The 20,231-nt window shown below is 46.6% G+C and overlaps 4 protein-coding genes across 5 annotated transcripts; 2 read left to right on the top strand and 2 right to left on the bottom strand.

Annotated features, from left to right (window-relative positions):
* Positions 1-700: 700 nt before the first annotated feature.
* LOC127770458 (polyadenylate-binding protein 2-like) lies at positions 701-7,092 on the top strand. Its single transcript, XM_052296183.1, has 9 exons — positions 701-1,272; positions 2,831-2,949; positions 3,051-3,707; positions 3,790-3,867; positions 3,939-4,028; positions 4,741-4,875; positions 5,403-5,579; positions 5,970-6,170; positions 6,569-7,092. The coding sequence occupies exons 1-9, from the start codon at positions 996-998 to the stop codon at positions 6,812-6,814; spliced, it is 1,980 nt and encodes a 659-aa protein (XP_052152143.1). The 5' UTR covers positions 701-995; the 3' UTR covers positions 6,815-7,092.
* A 1,811-nt stretch (positions 7,093-8,903) lies between these two features.
* On the top strand, positions 8,904-10,418 carry LOC127771805 (uncharacterized). Of its 2 annotated transcripts, none has more exons than XM_052297740.1 (3): positions 8,904-9,019; positions 9,114-9,176; positions 9,286-10,418. In XM_052297740.1, the coding sequence occupies exons 1-3, from the start codon at positions 8,990-8,992 to the stop codon at positions 10,201-10,203; spliced, it is 1,011 nt and encodes a 336-aa protein (XP_052153700.1). In that variant the 5' UTR covers positions 8,904-8,989; the 3' UTR covers positions 10,204-10,418. The 2 variants fall into 2 exon arrangements, with proteins under 2 accessions (XP_052153700.1, XP_052153701.1); XM_052297741.1 differs by having other exon boundaries at positions 8,911-9,041.
* LOC127771804 (uncharacterized) lies at positions 10,412-14,071 on the bottom strand. The gene is made up of 8 exons (XM_052297739.1): positions 13,688-14,071; positions 13,006-13,217; positions 12,449-12,730; positions 12,234-12,356; positions 11,485-11,638; positions 11,184-11,395; positions 10,937-10,973; positions 10,412-10,855 (listed from the first exon to the last, which is right to left on the bottom strand). Exons 1-8 carry the CDS (start codon positions 14,046-14,048, stop codon positions 10,725-10,727), a joined length of 1,512 nt encoding a protein of 503 aa, XP_052153699.1. The 5' UTR covers positions 14,049-14,071; the 3' UTR covers positions 10,412-10,724.
* Positions 14,072-15,249: 1,178 nt separating this feature from the next.
* Positions 15,250-19,671, bottom strand: LOC127771670 (AP2-like ethylene-responsive transcription factor BBM1). The gene is made up of 9 exons (XM_052297595.1): positions 19,237-19,671; positions 18,515-19,142; positions 17,804-17,886; positions 17,618-17,626; positions 17,398-17,486; positions 17,205-17,278; positions 17,033-17,083; positions 16,813-16,889; positions 15,250-16,328 (listed from the first exon to the last, which is right to left on the bottom strand). Exons 1-9 carry the CDS (start codon positions 19,463-19,465, stop codon positions 15,586-15,588), a joined length of 1,983 nt encoding a protein of 660 aa, XP_052153555.1. The 5' UTR covers positions 19,466-19,671; the 3' UTR covers positions 15,250-15,585.
* Between the last annotated feature and the right edge of the window lie 560 nt (positions 19,672-20,231).

Here is a 20,231-nt window from a genome sequence, read left to right as displayed (position 1 = left end):
TACATATACTTTCAATAGTATTACATCTACGTGCAAAGTCGCATCTTCAAATTCATTCTACATAGAGAATAACAAAAAAGATAAAATTCTGACAAAATTGCAACCTTAAAACTGTCAGATTTTTTGTTTTTTTTGTTACGGCTAAAATATAATGAATTTGACGTTAAGATTTTAACCCTAGGTGTAATACAATTGAAAGTATGTGTATGATTTTTTCTAGATTTTTTGGTGACATTTTTTAGTTGGTGTGCACGTGTGTACACGTGAGGGCCTGTGTGTATAGGATATGTTGCCTAGAAAAAAACACGTTCAATTCTCCCAAAAGGCCCGGCCCTTCGAGAACGTTGGCCCAACCCAACGAAGCGGTCAAGACGCAACACACGTCAGGCCTCGAGACCAATTTGCACAGAACCCGAAGCACTCCTCCCTACGAACGACGACGACCGAGTCGAACGGTCCAACCCAACCCATCCACCGAGACAGGAATGCTCCCACGCAAGAGAAAAAACCCCGGGCGAGCGGTAGGATACGTGGACCCGGTGTTGGTGCTCCCCGTGTAGACCAGGCGGCCACCCGCTCCCGTGGCGCACCAAACACCGGGTCCAGGCGAGCGGGGCGCGCGTAAACCCTAGCGTAGGCGCGTAGCTGGCATCTCCGTCCTCCTCCCTCCCACGGGTGGTGGGCTGATAAAAGCAACGCCTTCCCCCGTCGGCCTCGCCCACCGTTGAGAGAGTCTCGCCTCCGCCGCGTGCTCTCCGCCTACGGCCTCTTGTATCCCGCAACCAAAAACTACTCCCAAAAAAAAAAAATTTCTAGTATCACACCAAAAGAAAAAAGAGAAAAAAATTTTCCCCCAAAACTCCGCGAGATCTGCCCGTGCCGAGCTATATACCAATCCATCAGCTAGGGTTTAGAGCAGATTTTTTTTTTGTTTCGCGGAAAAAAATTGAAAAAGAGAGAAGGGTGAGGGAGCGAGGTCGAGGGATCGGTGGGCGATGGCGGCGCAAATGGCGGCGGTGGCGGTGAACGGGGGCTCTCCGGGGGCTGTCACCGCGGCGGCGGCGGCGGGAGGGGTCGGCGTCGCCGTGGGCCTCGGGGGCGGCGGGGCGCAGTCGCTGTACGTGGGCGACCTGGAGGCGTCGGTCACGGACTCGCAGCTGTACGAGCTCTTCAGCCAGGCGGGGCAGGTGATGTCGGTGCGCGTCTGCAGGGACATCAGCTCGCGCCGCTCGCTCGGCTACGCCTACGTCAACTTCAACAACCCCGTGGATGGTATATCGCGATCTCCTCTCCTCATCGCCCCCCCTATGGCCCTATTCCATTTCTGCTGCGCGGACTGCACGGATTGATCGCTATTTTCACATTTCGGCTGCACGGATTGATTGGGGATTCTATATTGTTGAATTGTGGAACCATGTGTCAGGGACCCAATCTTTGATCCGGTGCTATCTGTTAACTGGTGAACATGGGTGGGTGTTGAGTTTTGTGTGTGATATCTAGGATTCTAGGTATATAGTGAAGCAATCGGTCGATGTTTACGTAGTCGACTCACATGAGGCCTTTACTATGGTGCATTGCCGTTTGCATTTAATGTGTCTGAATATTGCGGATTATGGCGCGCGCTAGCTATTCCTAGAAAGGAAATTTTATTGATTCTCCATAATGGTAGCTTAATAGCCCGCTAAATCATCGATGCGATGGTTGAACTCTGTAGTTTGTCCTTAATGAAAGTGGGATATTAGCTGCGTTCGCTGGGATGGCTGCCTAGCCAGCGAATAATCTCTAGTCGCCCGCAACATGTCCCAGTCTAGTTGACCGCCTCGCTAGTAGGTGAACACTGGTTAATCGGGGAAAAATCATCGGCATGGTGTGGTTTTGTGGGGTTAATTCAAGTTGGTGTCCTCGTGTTGTTGCTTGGATTGATCCTTTCCCTACTTGTGGCTCTTCAAGTTTATCAACATGATTGTAGTTGATTATCCTTTTGAACATCAGAAGTAAAAGGTAATGCAACCACCTTTTAAATTACAATATCCACTATAACATGTATGGATCAGAAATGAGGTTGCGGTCAACGAACTACTCTTTCTCCATGATCGAGGAGGAGGAAATTTTCTGGGTAGATTGATACTGATCATTTAAGTGATTTTCACTTGGCTGTATCTATCTCAACTGTAATTGCTCTACCACTTTTGTTGGTAAATAAGTAGCATGCAATCACGCATCAGTCCAACAAAATCCCACCAACATTACGTCTAGCCAACCTTGGACACCCACCACACTATGTGGCTACCTTATACACCACGACGTACTTGTGTATGCATTGGACCTGTCTGTAGATAAGACATAATGTCTTACATTGAATTGATGGTCTGATTTGTGGATTTTTTTTAGGCTATAGGAGCATGAGTGTGCCGAATACTGAAATAATTTATGGCATGCTGATTTCTGGGAATTTATAGCATATATCTGTTGTGATGTCCTATATAGATGGCTGCTGGCTGTTATTGAACTATTGTTTAGATTAGTCATTATCTGTTGGATGGTTTCCATAGGAATGTAGAACTGTCCTCAATAGAGACTTAAATTTGGGCAATCAGAATATCCATCTTAGAGAGTTGCACTAGGTGCTTTGCATCCTTCATGTGAATGTTGCACATGGCATTTAATGGACAAATTTGGAATGCTTTTCAATAATGCAATTGTTCTGGCTTAAATATGTCCTCCACCATGTTGTTATCATTGTCTTTTGCAGTTATGCTACTGGTCTAATTCCCTTAATGATTTTAATGTAAATTGGGCTTCTGAACTGATAAGCTGTTCCATTTGACAGCTGCAAGAGCACTGGAGCTGCTCAACTTTGCTCCTCTGAATGGCAAACCCATTCGGGTAATGTACTCAAACCGTGACCCAAGCAGTCGCAGAAGTGGATCTGCTAACATTTTCATCAAGGTACTAGGTCATTTACTCATTTGTTAGTGTGTATTGTCACGCTAAAACAATCATCTTTTATTGGTTATCTCTAATGCAAACAATTCAACTGCCTTTTTCAGAACCTTGACAAAGCAATAGACCACAAAACTCTCCATGATACCTTTTCTGCATTTGGTAACATTCTCTCCTGTAAGGTTGCCACAGATGAAATGGGCCAATCCAAAGGCTTTGGTTTTGTTCAGTATGACAAGGGAGAGGCTGCCCAATCTGCAATAAAAAGTCTAAATGGGATGCTGATCAATGATAAGCCTGTTTATGTTGGACCTTTTCTCCGCAAGCAAGAGAGAGAGAATTCTGTTGACAAGACAAAGTTTAACAATGTTTTTGTGAAAAATTTGTCTGAGTCTACCACAAAGGAGGATCTAGTCAAAATTTTTGGTGCCTATGGGAACATCACAAGTGCTGTTATCATGGTTGGCATGGATGGTAAATCAAGGTGCTTTGGTTTCATCAATTTTGAGAGCCCAGATGATGCTGCTCGTGCTGTTGAGGAACTTAATGGAAAGAAAATTAATGACAAAGAATGGTATGTTGGAAGAGCTCAGAAGAAGTCAGAAAGAGAGATTGAATTGAAGAGAAGATTTGAGCAAAGCATGAAAGATGCTGCTGACAAATATCAAGGACTGAACTTATACATGAAGAATTTGGATGATAGCATTGGGGATGACCAGCTTTGTGAATTGTTCTCTAACTATGGCAAAATTACTTCATGCAAGGTGATTCATGTCATCCACCCTTTTTCCTTCAGTTTTGTTTCTTACTGATATATGATTATAACTAACTGGATTTGTTTGACAGATAATGCGTGATGCAAATGGTGTTAGCAAAGGGTCTGGATTTGTTGCATTTTCAACTCGTGAGGAAGCATCTCAAGCTGTAAGTTTACTTCCTGAATATTGGATTAGCTATTGTATATCACTGTGGCTTACATAGTTCCTTTTATACAGTTAACTGAAATGAATGGCAAAATGATATCTGGAAAGCCATTGTATGTCGCATTTGCACAACGTAAAGAAGACAGGAAGGCGATGTTGCAGGTATAGTGTAGTCCTTTAAGCAGCTGAGTGTTTGTAATTGAATAATTCAATTCATGACAACATGCATGCCCAAACTGCTATTCCTAGTACTATTTATGGATATGAAAATAAGATATGCCACATGAATTACTGTTCTGTTTTGCACCATCGTGAACTCAATGTTTACAAGAGCAACAGTAATTTGTTTATGGTTATTGATAATCTAGGCAATTAAGTTATGATTATTGATATTTACTCCCTCCGTTTCACAATGTAAGTCATTCTAGCATTTTCCACATTCATATTGATGTTAATGAATGTAGACATATATATCTATCTAGATTCATTAACATCAATATTAATGTGGGAAATACTAGAATGACTTACATTGTGAAACGGAGGAAGTAGGTCATTGGGTTTGGCGAAGAACTTTTAAGCATCAGTTCAGAACTCATTATTCTGTATAATAGTTAAGGGAAATACTGATATGCAAGGATGACTCACAATGCATGCTCTATAGATCTGTAGTTGAATCCTCAGAAATGTATCTTCAATTGCCTGCAGTCCACAACATATATTTAAGTTGTACGGCTGTACCATATTTCTTACTGCTGTGTTTTGACAAAGTTTCTTAATAAATGCTTTATAATAACTCATTCTTCTTGTTGAGTTGTTTCTGATCATTTCATAATGAAAAAGAAATGCTGATGGTAGCATGTTCCATGTTATTTAGGCACAATTTTCTCAGGTGCGCCCTGTACCGATGACACCTTCCATGGCTCCACGTCTTCCCATGTACCCTCCTATGGCTCCTCTTGGGCAGCAACTCTTCTACGGACAAGCTCCACCTGCTATCATGCCCCCACAGGTACTGCTCGATATCAATGCATTCATTTTCCCCGTCTAGCTTTAACTGTAAGAGAGAATCAATGTGTTTTCGTTTGTTTATAAAACAGACTAGCACTGCCCTCTGCAGTCAAGTTGTTGAAATTCTGCATTATTATATATCTAATGGTTGGTTGGTCATTGCAATTGGTACATCAACTTCATGAGTGAAGTGATATCATTGATCAATTCCTACAATACTTTTATGCATTTAGTTTTCAATATTGGTTTTGTTGATGCTGGGCATATATCAGGAGTTTGAGTATGGTAATCAATGCCATGCAAGTTTTTGGGACACAATAGGTTAGTCATTCATCAACACCGTTGTACTAGGCGTTATGTCTCTGCTGCAAGCACTCATTTTGCATATATCTTGTTCATTTGGCATCTACTTTGAAATTCTACTGTCTGATCATTATCTCATAGAAATGATTCAAATTTTCCATCTAATGTGTTGTATTTTCTGGACAATTTAGTAGGTCAATTTCTTACCAATTTTCTTCCATGTAGCCTGGATTTGGTTTCCAGCAACAGCTTGTTCCAGGCATGAGGCCTGGGGGTGCCCATATGCCAAATTACTTTGTTCCAGTTGTCCAACAAGGTCAACAGGGTCCACGTCCAGGTATCCGGCGTTCTGGTGCTGGTTCTGCCCAGGGACAGCAATCTGCTCAGCCATTTCAGCAACAGGTTTGCTAATATACATCCTTATAACATTGTACCTTCTACTGTTGTGCCAAGTTTTTTATGATTTACGGTGACTGATAGCAAAGTAGTGCCATGAGGGAAAGGTAAAAAGAACCCCCAGTGGGTAGTGAAATAGAACATGAAACCGTGCTGAGCTCCCAAGCAGTGGTAGGGGAGGGGAAGTTTGTCGGTGGATATATTTATTCAAACAGTGAGCTATTCGTTTTGTAGTACTTAGAAAACCCCCATATCCACTTTTTCATGTATGAATTCTACCATTTATCCTTTCCTCTCGAATTTTGGATCATTGGATGGGTTGTCCACTTATCCTTGTCATGTGGACCAATTGAATGAACAGTGACGACACACGTCTTACCATGGTTCTTTTAACAGATGCTTCCAAGAGGACGTGTGTACCGTTACCCACCTGCGCGTAACATGCCTGATGTTCCACCAATGCCGGGGGTTGCTGGTGGTATGATTCAATCGTATGATATGGGAGGCTTCCCAGTACGAGATGCTGGTTTGTCACCTGCTCCAATTGGAACGCTGACTTCTGCCCTTGCAAATGCTAATCCAGAACAGCAAAGAACGGTATGTCCAAATTATATCCCTCTACTAGTTGTGTGCTTAATTTATTATTCGTTTTGTTACCATAATCTATGTTCTGCATCTGCATCTGCTCAAGTCTCCATACCAGTAAATTTACCAGTATATCTCATGTGAAGTTGAGAACAAAATAAAAGATCGAAGAGAGCTAGTAGGAAAATTGAAAACTTGATTCAAATGTGAATTGTCTGTACCAACCAACCCACTGGTTACCGGTTACTGTTTCACAGTCTGAGTCTGCGAATTCAAGTCCCAGCTCCCAATCAGCATTAGAAATCCTGTGTTTTGGCTTGGTTAAACATGTATTGTTCATCGAAATGCATTGTTGATTCTGCTTGCTAAACATGTACACCTCAGCTTTTCTGATATTTGTTTCTCTCTAGATACTTGGTGAAAGCCTGTATCCACTGGTTGAGCTTCTGGAACAGAACCATGCGGCCAAGGTCACCGGAATGCTTCTGGAGATGGATCAGACGGAGGTCCTGCATCTGCTCGAGTCTCCAGAGGCTCTGAAGTCCAAGGTTGCTGAGGCGATGGATGTCCTCCGCAATGTGGCCCAGCAGCACAATGCGAACACCCCGACCAGTCAACTTGCTGCGCTGTCACTGGGCGACGCCATTATCTCCTAATTTACAGTCGTAGCTATCTTTTTAGCTTGCAGTTGTGTGTGATCTTGCATGAGGTTATCGGCAACATGGCACTTTTTCCCTCGTATGGTTTGACTTGAGTGGTTCGAGTTCCCGGGTTGGATGTTAGGCGTTATACTTCTCTGCCTGGTATCCTTGCCATTAAGGCCAGGTACTTGTTTCCAAGTTTGAGTATTATCCGGACCATCCGTCACATACCTCTTATGCTTGATCACAATTTTTGCTGTTAATGATTGGTGAGAGAAATGGTTGGATGTTAACGATTGCTGTTAATTTCGCCCTGTCAATGCTATATTTTTTGCTTGGTTCACCTGTTGTCACGTTGTGACCGGGAAGGGCCTGCTTCCTTGTCCCCGTTTCAAAAGTTAAGCATCATCACAGTATCGACCGTGAGCAAATTTCGTTTAATCTGTTGCAGCTGATGCTCTGCCTCTTGGGCGACGGCGGCGCGCAGGGGAGGGCCATGGCCATGGTTGCCTAGGCTCTTCCTGGAGAGAGTGGAGGCAGTGAGGGCAATCGGTGGCCGTGAACGTGACGACATTCATGAGGGTGATGGAGGGGTTCCTGAGTACGTTGGAGTTGACGCCCCGGAGAGCAGGGGAGGTTGTGGTGCCGGGGAGAGACGGTATCGTCGGACACGCTCATCGTCGTCATCTGATGGCTGGGAAACTCGTCGCTGTCGACCTGTCGTCTAAGGGTGTCGTATAAGGGCGATGGGATTAAGATCTGCGGTAACTGCACCGTGTCTTTTATCACTAACATATAAGCTCGATAATCTCTAGACCCATATGTCAGTGACAAAAGCACGGTGCAGTCAATTACAAAGCATCTCATCCAGGACGATGGTGGGAGATCACTGGCCATACCAACAATTTCTTCCACTGCACCTCTCGTCGTCACTACCACCACCGTCGTCGGGCCTGTTCATTTTGATGCTATTTTCAACCTTACCAAATTTTGATAAAGTTGTAAAAAAAGTGGCTATATTTAGTTTGCTGCCAAATTTTAGTAACTATATAAGAAATCCTGCTTTTGGTAATGCCAAATTTTGGTAATGTTTTTTTTTCATCAAAGTGAACAGGCTCGTCCTCTCGTGGAATTGAAATTTCTGTCGTGTGTTTGGGAACGCAGGTAGTAGTAAAAATGGTCACTCTAGCTTCAGACAAAAATAATTTTAACTTTAACTATCAATAGTTTTTAACAATTAAATCATAATGTAAGATTTTCATGGCTATATTTAATTAAGCAAACACACTTGACATACTTTTAAGTATTGATTTATATTTCTGCAAATAACCGAACGGTTAAAGCTTGAAGACGAGTATTCGAAAATGACATAACTAGTTCTAAAAGAAAAACGAAGAAGAGAGCATAACTTAACTAGTCCACTTTAATCTATTCTGGCATTGCATTGCATCTGACTCGAGCTGTTCAGATTTGAGTAGGACTGTAAAAGCCCCGTAGGTTGGCCCAATAAACTAAAGCAAAAGTTAAAATTTAAATTTTTGGACTTGTTTTTAAAATTTTTTTAATATAATTTCTTTTTAGCGTTAGCTTTTAAGTCGTTACAAACAAATATATAAAACTTTTCCTTATAAATTAATTTTTATTTCTTAATATACTGTTTTGGTTTATTTCTTAATATATTAATGCTGTGTTCGGGAGAAGAGGTTCGTATTATTGCATGTATTATTGCATGATTAATTAAGTATTAACTTTTTTTTTGAAAAATGAATTAATATGATTTTTTAAAACAACTTTTATATAGAAAGTTTTTTATAAATCAAAGTATGCGCACGGAAAACGAGAGATGTGGGTTGAGAAAATAAGAGGAAGAACACAACCTAGCTCAGCGGCGGAGGCCTTGGCTCCCCCCTGTCAGTGAGAGGAGGCCATGAAACTGCGATCGACTGACCGGTCGCGATTCCCGCCAGGCCGCGCCGCCCTCGTCGTTGTCAGGTTGTCACTGCCGCGCGCGTGCCTTCCGCCACACGGCGCGGCGCCCTCGTCACAAGCCCGAGCGGTGGTGCGGCTGCTAACTTAGCTGGACTGCAGCACGAGGCCTTGCAGAAGGAGGATATAGCCACGACGACAACCACAAATATGAAGCCTAGCCACTGCTAGTAGTCCCACTCCCCACCCTGCAGACAACCCACCATGGGTGACCACGGCGAGGTCACCGCCACGGTCTCTCGCCTCCCTCAGCTCCGTAATTTCTCGCGCCCTGCTCCAAATCCTGACGACCAGTATGCATCTCTGAACTGATTTCTGCTGGTTTCAGGTCGTCGACGTCGTCGTCTGTGAGATGGAAAATCAGGCCGTGTCGGAGATGCATGTCGTTATGGTGAGATAAATAAACACCGATTTTTACGCTTTGGTTTCTCTCGTCCGGTTAATCTACTCCAAACTTTAAGATTGCTGCTAATACCGCGTGCTATGCCTATGATTTGCAGGATTTGGAAGGCACGACCAAGAGGATACCGCCGATGCAGACGCCGAGGGCGCGGCTGCTGCGCAGCTGCGGCGAGTCCATCCTGGCCATGGCGCGCGGGGCGTACCGGCGCGTGGAGGCGATGCGGTGCCCGGTGGGGTGCGTGGCCAGGGGCGCCTCCCGCGCGGCGGCCCCGGTGCTGAGCCCGCTGCGGCTGAGGTGCCTCTCGGCGCTCGCCTTCGCGGACAGGCAGCTCCTCGTCGTCCAGGACGTCGCCGCGGTGCTCTTCCCGGCCGCCGAGCGCGTCCTCGGCAGGGGCGCCGACGACCTCGTCCTCCTCGTCGAGTCCCTGCCCGCCAGGCTCGACGGCGCGATCGACGCCCTCGAGGCCCTCCTCGCCGGCGCCGCGGGGCTGTTCGTTCTCCCCAAGCGTTGCCGCCGCTACCGAGCCGACGAGGACGGTGACGACGGCGTCGGCGGCGCCGTCTTTAGGGACATCTGGTGCGACGAGAAGGAAGCCGCGTCGTTGCACCGATCAGCAATGGAGGAAGAGGCGCGGAGGCATTCCGACGACGTGGCTCGGAAGGAACTCGAGAGCTTGGAGGTCGTCACGGCGGACGACGGCGGCGGCGGTGGCAACACCGTGCATGGCGACAAGGCTCCCGTCGACGGCGAAGGAGAGGCGGCGACTCCGGCGAAACGCGGTGACGCATCAGGTGGCCAAGAATGCGGCGTGGAGGATGTACAGCGGGTGGAGACGCCAGCTGCAGAGATCACAGACGCCATGAAGGACAGCACGGAGATCGTGAAGGATGAGGACCAGGAGAGAGGAGGCAGCGAGAGGGAAGAAGAGGAGACCTTCGCCATGGCCCGCACGGAGAGCAGGGAGGAAGCATTGCTGGGTCTCTTCGATATAGCATGGCAGCAGAAGCTAGCGTAGGGTAACCAAAGGGCAAAGGTGTAACCATTGGACACTGTATAGTATAGTGTTGTGAAGTTGTAGACTTGTAGTAATCCTTGCACTGCTAGTGTCATATTGTGAACTGTAGCATACCGGAGTGTAGAGAATAAAACCTGGGTACATCACAACGCATGAGCTGTTCACTGCTTCAAAAATGTAAATATCAGCAGATAGAAGCATGCAAACATTTCAAACCTCCTGAGAATGCTTTTTATTCGAAATTTGACTTCAGGATTTTGGGGGCAAGCAAAGGCTACCAGACTAATCCCGGGAAATACTCTGCATGGTATTGCAATGTGCAGCTACGCACACATCTAGATTGATTATTTGGGTGTAGCATCGAGGGACTAGGAAACCATTAGTTCATGACTTCAGGTCATATGATCAATGTTGGATTTTACTAGTTCACTGGTTTTCACAACAACAAGAAGTCTGGTGCCGCTTTGAAGGTCCATGCATTTGGATTTTGCAGTGCGCCAGCAAATGGAAAACAGGCATGCTCACTCAATAAACACCTGGATCCTATCTCCCATAGCATCCTCAAAATCAAGCAGTATCTGACCGTTCTGGGGGTTTTCTGAATCAATAGGTGCATTTCGAAGCCTTTCCATGATATTAGCTCCAGCCAAACCTGCAAAACCCAGGGAATGATCACATGAAGATGGAGGTGGTACTTATGGTGCATGCTGCTCTTAAGAAAAGAAGTACAGACCTGGAATAACTTTTGTCATGCCTTCTAAGAATCCAGCCTGTTGTAGATAATGGGGATAAACAAAAGCAACCTTTCAATCAGTTTGGCAAAAACTAGATTATAGAAAATATACGGGAACACAAGGACCAAGAGGCTATTGCAGTAATAATAACAAAATGCGTATAACCAACATCAATGATATAGGTCAGTTCGATGTAAATTAAATGCTTCAATGCAACTACCAAGTAGATGTGGAGGGGGTTCTTACAGGTATTCTAGCATCGATTTTCTGAACTCCATCTCTTCCTGTAATCCTTAACCGAAGTGTCCGAGACCACATCCCTGCTGAAGGGCCTCTGCCTCCAGTAGAACCAAGATCATATAGCTGAGGCAATATGTCAATAACAGGCTCTTGCGGTGTTTCAGTTCTTGATTTGGCATCTCCTGGACTGCTTGCTTCACTTGTATTATCATAGTAACCTATAATTGAGGAGTTCAAGGTTAGGAAAAAAAACATTCAACATAGATCCGACATAGAATAAAAGTAATCTAAAAGTAATCGTCCTCACCGCTCCTGTACGATGATGATTGGGCTGGTGTCACAACGTATCGTTTTTCTTCTTCATAGTAGCTGTTAAACCCCAGAGTATCTTTAATCTCCTCAAATGATGGCAGACTGCTGGGAGGAGGTATGCGACCACCTTTTATAGCAATAAGAGCATCCTGCATATCGGGGTTTCATGTACAGTTATAGTTGATGAGTACTACATAAATTTACATACAGACAGGTTCACATGACTATCTATTTACATGCACATGTGCACTTTTTTCCCCTAAAGGTACTTTATAAAATCCATGTAACTTAGAAGAAGTGAAAAATAGTATGCCAACCGAATCCTCACAGGGAACAAGGTACTGTAAAGATTGCGCTTACAGATTTTTGGTAGATGAAAGGCAAAAGAGGCTAAAGCAAGATCTTACATGAAAATGGTAGAAGGAATGAGGCGCAATGATATCAGTCGAGACACCTTTTATTGAAATTTACGCCCTTAGTTGCAATTCTAAAGCAGGGTCATGTTATGGAAGGTCTGGACAAAATTTTAGGTTGCAATAGTATCCTAAACTCGTACTAACATCATAGGTTGGAGTTTCCATACTGATTATGGGGCACCCGGCATGTTTTACTAGAATTTCAGAATCCATAACTATTACTCACAGGACAAATGGTAAGCAATCTGAACCAGTTTTCAGTTGTAGCTTACAAAATCTGTGAGAAGGAAAAAAAAAACATGCATTTAACATATACAAATCAACTAACCTCCATTGCACGCATTGATACCCCAATCAGAGATAATGGGTATGCTATGAGTTTATAACCAGTTTCTTCAAGTTCAGCAGGGCTCAAAATAGGAGTTTTACCACCACCTTCTAACATGTTAGCCTGCAGAAGATAGCACAGAATATGATGGGACAATTGTTTCATGGCCATCACAGACAACTTGGATAAGCAAGATAGCATGTAACAGATCTAACCATTTTTGGAACTCCAGGTGATACTGCACAAAATGCCTTCATCTCTTCTCTTGAAGCAAGGGCATCAATAAATAGAACATCTGCTCCAGCATCTGCAAAAGCGCGTACTCTCCATAATGCTTCATCAAGAGACAAAGCTTGACGAGAGTCTGTCCTTGCCACAATAACAATGTCAGAGCCACTCTCCTTCCTGGCATCTACAGCAGCTTTTATATGCATAATTGCTTCCTCCCTTGAGACAACTTTCCTTCCCTGTGTATGTCCGCATGCTTTTGGAGATACCTTCAGAATACTACAGATCATATCACTAAAACAAAACTAAACAAAAGGGAAAGATTGATCACAAAAATAAAAGGTCACTATTCATTTCAGAAGTCACAGGGATCCCACAGTCAAGTATGTATATGAAGGTGCCCTATAGTTCCACTGGAAGTACCATCTTTGTACAATGAACACAACAGACTTCCCTAATCGTGGAGTTTCAAGATAACTAGAACAAACACAGTGTATGGAAGGACATCCGCCATGAACAACTCAATATCACTTGAAAAGCATACCTGGTCTTCAAGAATAATTCCAGCAAAACCAGCTTTAATAAATCCTTTTACTGTTCTCTTGACATTCATACAGTTTCCATAACCATTATCAGCATCACCAATCACTGGGATTGAGGCCGCTTCAGTGATCAGACGCCCTTGATCTATCATTTCCCCATAGGAGATGAGACCCACATCAGGCAATCCAAGTCGCGCAGCAGATATTGAGAAACCTGAAAAGACATAATATAGTTGAAGCTTGAACACTGTTAAACCTCTTTATACATAGTCATGTGAAAGCTCCAGAAGCAAAATATAGTGTGGTTGCATTTTTTAGGTTCTGAATATATAGCCAAAGCGCATAATTTTAGTGGTTTTGACAAGTGTAATGCCACTTTAAATCTTTGATTAAAGTTCCCTCAGCAGAGACACGAGCAATTATCCAATACAGATCAACACAGAGTAAATCCTCACATCAATCAAAGTTCTCATCTTTGCGACATTCAAGGCATTACTAGCAGCTAGTATAACAATAGATTTGGGAGCCTAAGCAGTCAGACGTTATATCAGCTAAGGATCACAAACCGCACAATACACAGTCCCACAACCATGCCCATCGCCCCATCCCCTATGCCCATGAACTAGAATTACAATGAGCGCAGAGGGAAGCCCCACGCCCAGAGGCAAAACAGCGAGCACGTACCGCTCGTGAAGCAGACCTTGAACCCCGCGCGCCCCACGAGGCGGGCGCTGAGCGCGTCGTAGCACGCGGGCGCCTGGTGGGCGCCGGGGGACTCCAGGACCCTCCGGAGCGCCTCCGCGGGCGACTCCCCGGCGTCGGCGGCGGCGCCGTAGGAGGAGCAGCGCGGGGAGACCACCCTCGCGGCGCGCGCCGAGGCGGGCGAGGGGCAGTGCCCCCGCAGGCGTAACCGTATCAACCGCCCAGCGCCGCCCCACGGAGAGGCGCGGCGGCGCGAGGAGGACGTGCACGCGGTGGAGGGGAGCGACGCGGGCGGCGGCGGCGGCGGTGGATGCTGCAGGAGAGCGGCGGCGTGGCACGCCATCTCTCTCGCTCTCCTCAGTCGCTTTGCTCCCCTGCGTGACAGCGTGAGCGTGAGTAGTAGTAGAGCCTCACTGCCGTTTTCATGGGCCCAGACCCGGGCGGCCCAGTAATGAGTAGCATGTTGGGCCGTCTGCGGCGGGCTGAAATAAGGCCCACGGTGGGTTACCTGTTACGATTTTAATCGGAGTCTGATTACTCCGGCTCGTGGAGTCCAGGACACAAATTGCGAAAAGCTACTCCACTGTCCATTACCCGGCCGCTACATATTTTCACCGGTTCTCTCCATTTGCGTGCCATATCCCAACACGAAACAGAGCGAAAACCAACGAAGCTCGAGACAGCGTCACCCCTGCACTGCCGACCTGATCGATCAAAGAGAGGCAGGGATCTCTCTCCACACAAAGACGTCGAGACGACACAATGAAGATGCACAATTCGCTGGCCTGTTTTGGTCTCGCCGGCGACGACAAGACCCGGAAGCGTGTCAAGGTTAAGGCCAAGAAGCAATCCCCGGTGCCGGCGGCGGCGGCAAACGAGGAGAAAGAACGACACACGGCGAGCAAAAGAGGGAGAGCGACGAGCCGACGATGGTGCGCCTCCCAGGAGAAGGGGCACGGCCAATTTCAACCCTAACGATTACATGTTAGGTGTGTTGACGTTGTATGGGGCCTATGCCTATGCCGGTGCTATGTGCTAGTCTGGGTCTCTGGGATGAAGCCACTCGATCGTCTGAAGGTCAGATAGCATAGATTACTGTTTGTTTGCTTGCTGATTTTTTTGGATCTGATTTTTTTTGCTGATAAACAAACTAAACAAACAGTAATCCACTTGAATCTGATTTTTTTGGAGGAATTTAAATTTGGTGATTAATTATGTACATATGACATTTGGAGCATTTCTTTAGTTTGTTTGCTGTGCTGGATTACTGTTTTTCTACTCGTGGAGTTGTGGAATCGCCAATGACATTGCTTCGGCTATTTGAATGGATTATCACCTAGACTTCCAACCATCCAATCAGATTAGTGCCATTCAACACAGTTCATGTTGAATCGAGCAAATGGAGGCAAGAAAATGGCAAAGGACGCATCACAATCCTTTGTCTGATTTACTAATTATGATTCATGCAATTGATCTCCTCCAAGCATCATAAAACATCTCATGCATGTCAAGGAGTCAAATTAAAAGGGCCTTTGAAAAAGACAACTTGATTGGATAATTAGCCTATCATGCCTAGAACCGTGAAATTATTGTATCGATCAGTTTACATGTCCCAGATCGATCAGATCTGCTCCTTCTGAAACTTTCCCAAAACTAACAGCAAGGAGAGGCGGCAATTTACAACAAATCTTAATTACCCCCTAATACCTGCCATTACCAGCCTTCAGAAGGCACATGTTATACTACCAACGCACGTATACGTGTCTCATGCATGCACTGGTCAAGTGGTGTAGACTCTGATGATGAACTAATCCTAAACTTGCCGCTAATTAAGCTCAAGAATTTACTTCTTGCAACATCGCGGCCGCTGCGTAGCTAGATCATCCCATGCCATTGAACGGCGAGCTCCAGTTGTCCGGGTACCCGTTCGCCGCCTTCGCGACGCTCACCGACGACGACGATGAGCCCTGCGAGAGCTCGTACGCGCTTCTCATGGCCGCGTATGGGTCGACGACGCCGTCGTACCCCACGACGAGCCTCCCGCTCTCGTCGCCACCGCCGTAGGCGCTGCTCTGCCCGCCGTGATCGGCGGCGGCCACCACGGCGCCCATCGGCATCATGAACGCGTTGCCGCCGCCGCCGCCGCCGCCGTTGCCGTAGACGGCCGAGCTTGACGCCGGCTGCTGGAAGAAGTTGTGGGTGGCGGCGGCGCCGCCGCTCCCGAGGTGCAGGTGCTGGAGGTCCGTCGCGCAGTGCCCGGCCGCGATCACCGCGTCCTGCTCCGGCTTGCACCACCCGCTGGCCTGGCCGTACGACGGGTAGTGCACGGCGAGCGGCGCCGGCTGCTGGCCGCCGCCGCCGAACGCGATGGTCGGGCCGCACCCGTAGTAGTACCCACCCACACCGCCGTCGGCCAGGTGGGAGACGATCACGCCGCCGCCCGCGGCGGCGGCGGCGGCCTCCGCCTCCTTGAGCCGCCGCGCCGCGCCGCCGACCGGCAGCGTGCTGCTGTCCAGGATGCTCTTGACGTCGTACCGGCTCATGTCGAAGTTGGTGACGGCGTTGAGCCCGCGGAACTTGATGGCGGCGATGTCGTACGCCTCGGCGGCCTCCTCCTCGGTGCCTGCACAGCACAGCACGGCACGTACGCCATGATTAGGGTTAGCCCACCGACGCGCGCGTGCATGTGTGTGTACTCGCCGCGCGCACTGCATGCAAGCTGTGACGTCTCGATGCAGTAGCTAGGGTTTTTCTAAAATGAGCTCTTGACCACATGCCCCGGTTTCCTCAGACAGCTCCGAGACACAAACTTGGAAAGGAACATTTGGGACATAATTAATGTGCTACTCCACTATTATTAATACCCATTGGGCAGGATAGAATAATGCACCCTCTCTCCGCTCTACGAGGCAGAGATTTCGAGAAAATGGATTACTAAATAATTAGGGCTTGATGATGACTCGGGGTTCTTGAAAGCACAGTGCCGTCCTAGTACCTCCAGTTCCAGTAAGTACTTTTATGGATATATTTCAATTAACAGAGGATCTTAACTAGCTTAATTAACAAATAGATTAGCTTCTGTGTGCTAGTTGGTATAATTGGCTTACTGAAGGTGCCTAGGTAGATATCCTTGTTGCCTGCAACTCGCCCTATCCTTGCCTGCCATCTCCCATGCTGATGATGCCTGTCAAACCGTCATTCTAGATAAATTCCAACATCTCAACATAAACATAGTAAATCATATATATTCAGCTCGAACAATAGGAGTATCATACATATATAATATAACTTTTACCCAACATGTAATTTGATGGTAGATTTAATTACCTAGTAACACCACGATATTTGGATGCACCACGAGAAAATCCACTGCTATTCCTGTGGTTGAATGACCATGCACGTAATTAATTAGTTGCTATGCAACAGAAGCGTGCTTTCGTGCTGTGCAATCTTCCAAACATGTGATGCTATAGTATAATCAGCATGCATCAAGCAATACCTTCTAAGATGTGCAATGTACTCCTGCCTGGTCATGTGTTTCATTTCCTCTAGCTCCTTTTCATAATTACTCATCTGCACAGAATTTTGATATTCAAACAAACCATGCACATGGAAATAGACAAATCTAAAAAGCAATTAACAGAATTGTATCATCTCTTTAAGTCTTTTTTTAAAAAGAAGAATATCTGTACTGGGAAATTTGTTGTTGTGGTCGTGCCCCAGTATTTTAGAGCTGCCAAATCATAAGCCCGAGCCGCCTTATCTTCTTTGTCATAACCGCCTACACAAATGTTCGTGAAGAAGATAAGTGAGAACTTCGAAGTATTAGCATAAGATTTACATTTTTTTTTACGAAATGGATATATATGCTATACATGATAGGTGAATATATTGCACAAGATTAGCTCTTACCCAAATAAACTGCATTTTCATGAGTGTGAAGTGTCATATCCCGGATGGAGAGGCGACAAAAATTCAGTATTCAGTCACAGAACAGATGGAAGAATGATTAATCATTGATCAGTTAATTTATCTTTAAGATTATAGAATAAGGGAGTAATTAACTACCATTACATATCTCTCACTATATATACATACCCTGTCTCCCCTTGCGACTTTGGCCTTCTCTCCTACAGCTATTATCCCACAGATGAGCTTCATATCTTCCTGTCCATCTATGCCTGAAAGACAGATTAACAACGTGATTATACGTATGAAGAACTTAAAATTTTTTATATAAACATGCATATATATTATTTTTTATCGACTAGAAGAAAATTGTAAAAATAATTAAAGTTGTGGACAACAAGAAAACTAATTAGAGAGCATCTGTTCATTGCAGATGATCATCACTGCACTTCAAACGCTAACGGTTCAGTACTCGAAGCGTCAAAAGAAGCACTTGCATTGGCAAAGCGGATCACCAAGAAATCATGGAAATTACATGTGCTCCACTTCTGTGTTGGTCAAATCTAGTACATTTTATGAATTGTATACTTCTAAATCACCTTGTATTACAAGCTAGTGTTACCTCTAGGCTAAGTGAGAAGAGCAAGTAGCACTGTGTAGCAGAGCAACAGCAAAGAAGCGACTACTAGGAGAATCGCATTATATATGCTCTCAGCAACTAATTAGATATTTAGATGAAACACATCCTAATATACTTCGATCCAAACATTTGCTTTGAGATCAATGAGCAATACACTAAAACATGAGAGAAAATCGATAAGCAATATAATACTTGAGCTGGAAGATGCAGAACAAGATCAGCAACAATAACACTAGCAAAAGTTGATGGAAATCGCTAACCTTGTTACACCTCGGTATATAGACGTCCTTTGCCCGAAGGTGTCGATGGATTTCCTCGGGACGGCGCCGTCCACGGCGCCGCCCGGCGAATCCACCCGCTTGTTCTCCGACGACGAGCTCTCGGCCGCGACGACGGCGCCGCCCCCTGCGGCGGCGGCCACCGACCCCGTGCTCATCGACAGCGCCAGGCCCTGCCCATGCGAGCTCGCCCTGCCCCCGGCGCCGCCGCCGCCGCCGCAGCTCCCCACCAGCACGTCGGAGCACGCGTAGCTGCTCGCGCTGGCGTCGGTGCTCATGCCCTGATCAGCGTGCTGCGGCGGCGATGGCTGCTGCTGCGACTGGTTGCTCCGGAGCCACGTCTTGATCATGGACAGCTCTATGGTTCCGCCGCCGCATCCGCCGTTACTGTAACCACCGGCGCCGCCGACAGCGCTTCCGGAGTAGAGGTACCCGCCGGCGGCTTGGCCGTGCACGTCGGAGAATGAGTTGCCGTCGAGGAAGTTCTCCAGCTTCGGCGCCTCGCCGCCGCCGTCGCCGGCCACCGTCCTCCTCCCGCCGCCGCTCGAGCCGACGAGCATCGAGAGGTCGGAGGAGCCGCCGCCGTAGTCCAAACCCCTCATCGCCCAATCTGCAAAGCACACGCCACACATATCAAATCCCTCATCACTGCACAGTAGCTAGCTAGCTGCATGCTCATCAGATCAGCAACCTGGCTTCCTCACCTTGGGTTTCATGGGTTCCTCTGTTGAAAGCATCCATGACGCCATAGGGCGCGTCTTCGCCCGCCATGCCGATGTGGTGTGCGTCCGGCGTTGGCAGACCATAGAAGTCGCCTGAGCCGGAGATGTCGATGGCGGCGTCGCCGGCGGCAGACGGCGAGCCGTTCTGGTGATGCTGTGGGTTGCCTTGGCCGGAGAGCGAGAAGCCTAGCCAGTTATCTGCAGAAGCCATTAGCTACTAGACACCAAAATCACTAGCTTAATTAGCTTTCTTCGTGTATCTTTTCACTGATTAATTTGCAAACAAGAACCAAGATTGCTAGCCAGATTGTTCTTTGATCGATCAGTGCAGCTACCGGAATCTTGCATCGGCAATGGCAAGTCGGCAACCAGCTGATCTTCAGGTGTAGCTAGCAAGGTCAGTACTGTGAGAATGGGGGCAAGAAGAGTAAGTGGCTAAGTGCTCGCTAGCTGAGGCCTGAAGGCTAAAGCAGCAGGTGATCTCTATAGTTGTGTACTTATACAAACAGTAAGCGCAGGTCGTAACACCCATTTGCACCCCTAGTTCCCATTGATCCAGCAATTTTATATTGAGTGGCTACACAGTATAGGCTAGTACCAGTATGCATCCTAAACAAAAATCAACGAGAGAAGGATGAAAAATCCAAGCCGACTGGTCGGCCGGTGCATGCTCGCTCGGCCAGTCAACAGTTCCAGTGACGCTACCTACACAGCTACACTGCAAAAACGTCTTCGTGTTTAGAGAAGCTCCATGTTTTAAATTTTTTTCCCTTGCCCCTCTCGTGGATACGGGAGCCTCTCGAGACAAAATTCTCCCCCGAAAGATTCCTCTCCCAAAGAACAAAATAACGAAACGTGAGCCCTTAATTTGGTCAAACGACTAACTCAGGTTAAAACCTGACAGAGCGAGACCCCGTGCATATGCACGCACAATCTCCCTAGCTGTTACAGGCTTTTGTAATGTTCTCTCCGATGTG

The sequence above is a fragment of the Oryza glaberrima genome, chromosome 4 (genome assembly GCF_000147395.1).
Source record: "Oryza glaberrima chromosome 4, OglaRS2, whole genome shotgun sequence".
NCBI classification, from domain to species: domain Eukaryota; kingdom Viridiplantae; phylum Streptophyta; class Magnoliopsida; order Poales; family Poaceae; genus Oryza; species Oryza glaberrima.
The sequence above is the reverse complement of the archived record's forward strand: the minus strand, read 5'-3'. Positions and strand labels throughout refer to the sequence as shown.

Coding starts and splice junctions, on each gene's coding strand:
- LOC127771804 (XM_052297739.1), bottom strand. CDS start 14,048: ATGGCGTGCCACGCCGCCGCTCTCCTGCAGCATCCACCGCCGCCGCCG. Junction 11,396..11,484: donor ATCATCATCGTACAGGAGCG/GTGAGGACGATT, acceptor CCTCAATTATAG/GTTACTATGATAATACAAGT. Junction 10,856..10,936: donor CATGACAAAAGTTATTCCAG/GTCTGTACTTCT, acceptor TGGGTTTTGCAG/GTTTGGCTGGAGCTAATATC.
- LOC127771805 (XM_052297740.1), top strand. CDS start 8,990: ATGGGTGACCACGGCGAGGTCACCGCCACG. Junction 9,020..9,113: donor ACGGCGAGGTCACCGCCACG/GTCTCTCGCCTC, acceptor TGCTGGTTTCAG/GTCGTCGACGTCGTCGTCTG. Junction 9,177..9,285: donor CGGAGATGCATGTCGTTATG/GTGAGATAAATA, acceptor TATGATTTGCAG/GATTTGGAAGGCACGACCAA.
- LOC127771670 (XM_052297595.1), bottom strand. CDS start 19,465: ATGGCTTCTGCAGATAACTGGCTAGGCTTCTCGCTCTCCGGCCAAGGC. Junction 17,084..17,204: donor TACATTGCACATCTTAGAAG/GTATTGCTTGAT, acceptor ATTCAACCACAG/GAATAGCAGTGGATTTTCTC. Junction 16,890..17,032: donor AAATATCGTGGTGTTACTAG/GTAATTAAATCT, acceptor ACGGTTTGACAG/GCATCATCAGCATGGGAGAT.
- LOC127770458 (XM_052296183.1), top strand. CDS start 996: ATGGCGGCGCAAATGGCGGCGGTGGCGGTGAACGGGGGCTCTCCGGGG. Junction 3,868..3,938: donor GTGAGGAAGCATCTCAAGCT/GTAAGTTTACTT, acceptor CCTTTTATACAG/TTAACTGAAATGAATGGCAA. Junction 6,171..6,568: donor ATCCAGAACAGCAAAGAACG/GTATGTCCAAAT, acceptor GTTTCTCTCTAG/ATACTTGGTGAAAGCCTGTA.